Here is a 3,699-nt window from a genome sequence, read left to right as displayed (position 1 = left end):
GGGAGGAAGCAGGGGAAGCTCTCCTCTCTGTGATGGACTGGCCTCGCCACAGCGACCAGCCCAGACAAACCAACTCTGGTTTCACCATCGCAGGTCACTTCTAGACAGAAGCGTTTAATCACCCTGTCATCTGGACCAACCCTCAGGCAGCGACACCAAGACATCGACCGTTTATCTCCTTCTTTATCCTGCCACTTATATTAAAGCTGCACTCTGCAATTTGTCTTTCCCGCAAAGTGAGACGTGAACATAAACATTAGTGTTTGTAAACAGAGGGGGTGGGGACAGAGGAGTGTGGTTTTAAGTGGGATCATCCCAGTGAGATTACCTCGGCCATGTTTCCCTCACCTGGGACAGATTTCCCTGAGTGTTTTGGAGCATTTAGATGGTCATTAATCTGTTGTAGTTCATGGACCTGGAGAGGATCTCAGTGCTTTCAGTAACCTCACCCCAGAGTCGTTATGAGAGATTAGAGTAATCCCTATTGATACACTGCAGCCTCTCCCCTCCCCTCCTCTCCTCTCCCCTCCCCTCCTCTCCTCTCCCCTCCACTCCTTTCCTCTCCTCTCCCCTCCCCTCCCCTCCTCTCCTCTTCTCTCCTCTCCTCTCCTCCCCTCCCCTCGCCTCCTCTCCTCTCCCCTCCTCTCTTCTATTCTCTTCTCTTCTGCTTTCTTCTCCCCTCCTCTCCCCCCACCTCTCCCGTCCTCTCTCCCCCCCCTTCCCCCCTCCTCCCCAGCTGACAGATGGTTCTAATCAGCCGTATTGGCTGTGTGTCCCAGAGTAAAGACTTCTTCCTCCATCTGTAAGACGTTTAGACGTTCCTCTCCTCTCTTCCTCTCTGTCCTCTCATCCATGTTCCTCTGCTCTCCTCCTCTGCCCTCCCCTCCTTATCTAAGGAAGGAGATGAGGAAGGAGATGAGGAAGGAGATGAGTCATGGTCAACAACTTCTCCTGCTGTGACAGCACCTGTCAGGCCAAACTCCAGACCCATCCTGGTTCTCTCCCAGGGGAGGCTGGTGGAGGTGGAGGACAGCCTTATTGTAATGCGTCCTCCGATTTCTACCTCCACCAGCCTCCCCTGTAGGCAGCATGATGTGACTGAGATGGAGGCACTGGGAACCCCCCTTGCACAAACAAACATGGTGGAAGGTCATTTCCTAATCGGTTGGGTTTTGTTATTGTTCTGCAAATGGAAACGTAACAAAAAACGACATTACAAAACTCACTCATCATTCATGTTCTCTCCTGAAAAGAGACAGAGGTTTGGCCTCGCTCTGAGTCAGTCGTTAGCCTACAGAACATTACATCCTCAAACAGCTTTGAAGAAAAATAATCCAAAAAGTATGTTTCTATATTCACTGATCAAAGACATGTGAGGAATCAGCAGGAAGTCATCATGGCAGGGTTCCTCTCAATAAAGCTGTAGCTCCTGCCCTTCACTGTGTGATATGACCATGTGACCCCTGGTGAACTAGCTGTTGGGGTCGTTACCCCTGGTGTACAGTAGGAGGGGTCTTTAGTGGGAGGAGTCTTTAGTAGGAGGGGTCTTTAGTGGGAGGAGTCTTTAGTGGGAGGAGTCTTTAGTGGGAGGAGTCTTTAGTAGGAGGGGTGTTTAGTGGGAGGGGTCTTTAGTAGGAGGAGTCTTTAGTAGGAGGGGTCTGTAGTGGGAGGGGTCTTTAGTAGGAGAAACACCTTGGCTGACCGTCTCTCTCTGCCCCCCCCCCCAGTGGCGGCGGCCCTGGTGCGGCTGGTGAATGGCTCGGGGGTCCATGAGGGCCGTGTGGAGGTGTTCCACGAGGGCCGCTGGGGGACGGTGTGTGACGACGTCTGGGACAGGAAGGACGGGGACGTGGTCTGCAGGATGCTGTCATACCGCGGAGCCAGCGAGGTCCACAAGACCGCCCGCTTTCGGACAAGGTAGGAGGAGCTACTGGACACCAGGGTGTGTGTGTGTGTGTGTGTGTGTGTGTGTGTGTGTACTACGTGTAGATGCCCATCTGATTCTGCGTGACTCTGCAGCGGTGATCCGTCCTGACGCGTCCCAGGGAAGTGGATGTGGTTTCTGCCATTTGTTTTTGTAATTGTCCTGTTTTACGGCTGGTATTAGTGCACACAGCTTTGGAACGCTGCACAGATTCATATCAAGTTTATGAGGAAACTCCACAGAGCCAGATGCCATCAAACTGCTGTCCCAGAGGTGGCTCCATCTGCTTCCTCCGCTCGGATCCAATTCCTCGCATTCTCAAACACCATGACATCATCACACACACGGCCCTATCCACCGTCCAATCAACAATGTTATGGGCCATTATTTCAAGTTAATCTGAGAAAATTGGAGAGAACTAACATTTGTAATTCCAAAAGCCGTGCTTTATAGTCTGATGAACTATGAGTCATCTGGTTGTTAGTTGGGGTGTTGGGGACTAGTTAATGCTTGAATGGAGGAGATGTGAGGAGATATGAGGAGATATGAGGAGATGTGAGGAGATGTGAGGAGATATGAGGAGATGTGAGGAGATGTGAGGAGATATGAGGAGATGTGAGGAGATATGAGGAGATGTGGAGGAGATATGAGGAGATGTGAGGAGATATGAGGAGATGTGAGGAGATGTGAGGAGATGTGAGGAGATATGAGGAGATGTGAGGAGATGTGAGGAGATGTGGAGGAGATATGAGGAGATGTGAGGAGATATGAGGAGATGTGAGGAGATGTGAGGAGATATGAGGAGATGTGAGGAGATGTGAGGAGATATGAGGAGATGTGGAGGAGATATGAGGAGATGTGGAGGAGATATGAGGAGATATGAGGAGATGTGAGGAGATATGAGGAGATATGAGGAGATGTGGAGGAGATATGAGGAGATGTGGAGGAGATATGAGGAGATGTGGAGGAGATCTGCCGTGTAGAAAATATTTCGTACAATTTGAAGTTGTTTCATCTTTATAGTTTTGTCATCTGACCCCTTGTCGTTAATCCTGATCGTCTCTAGTTAGTAGTACAGTGCTGGGGGGGGGGGGGGGGTAGTACAGTGCTGGGGGGGGGGGTAGTACAGTGCTGGGGGGGGGGTAGTACAGTGCTGGGGGGGGGGGGGTAGTACAGTGCTGGGGGGGGGGGGTAGTACAGTGCTGGGGGGGGGGGGTAGTACAGTGCTGGGGGGGGGGGGTAGTACAGTGCTGGGGGGGGGGGGGGTAGTACAGTGCTGGGGGGGGGGGGTAGTACAGTGCTGGGGGGGGGGGGTAGTACAGTGCTGGGGGGGGGGGGGTAGTACAGTGCTGGGGGGGGGGGGGTAGTACAGTGCTGGGGGGGGGGGGGTAGTACAGTGCTGGGGGGGGGGGTAGTACAGTGCTGGGGGGGGGGTAGTACAGTGCTGGGGGGGGGGTAGTACAGTGCTGGGGGGGGGGGGGGGGTAGTACAGTGCTGGGGGGGGGGGGTAGTACAGTGCTGGGGGGGGGGGGGGGTAGTACAGTGCTGGGGGGGGGGGGGGTAGTACAGTGCTGGGGGGGGGGGGGGGTAGTACAGTGCTGGGGGGGGGGGGGGGTAGTACAGTGCTGGGGGGGGGGGGGTAGTACAGTGCTGGGGGGGGGGTAGTACAGTGCTGGGGGGGGGGGGGGTAGTACAGTGCTGGGGGGGGGGGGGTAGTACAGTGCTGGGGGGGGGGGGGGTAGTACAGTGCTGGGGGGGGGGGGGGTAGTACAGTG

The 3,699-nt window shown here is 54.4% G+C and overlaps 1 protein-coding gene across 1 annotated transcript in view; it reads left to right on the top strand.

Moving 5' to 3' along the window:
• Nucleotides 1–934: 934 nt before the first annotated feature.
• scara5 (scavenger receptor class A, member 5 (putative)) overlaps nt 935–3,699 on the top strand; it is a gene marked incomplete at both ends in the record, with an annotated part of 5,418 nt that continues 2,653 nt past the window's right edge. Inside the window, 3 exon segments of the mRNA XM_083697712.1 lie at nt 935–1,022; nt 1,728–1,906; nt 1,908–1,917. Of these exon segments, the coding sequence (XP_083553838.1) occupies nt 935–1,022; nt 1,728–1,906; nt 1,908–1,917 (277 nt within the window).

The sequence above is a fragment of the Argentina silus genome (genome assembly GCF_951799395.1).
Source record: "Argentina silus genome assembly, contig: scaffold_273, whole genome shotgun sequence".
Lineage (NCBI taxonomy): Eukaryota > Metazoa > Chordata > Actinopteri > Argentiniformes > Argentinidae > Argentina > Argentina silus.
The sequence above is the reverse complement of the archived record's forward strand: the minus strand, read 5'-3'. Positions and strand labels throughout refer to the sequence as shown.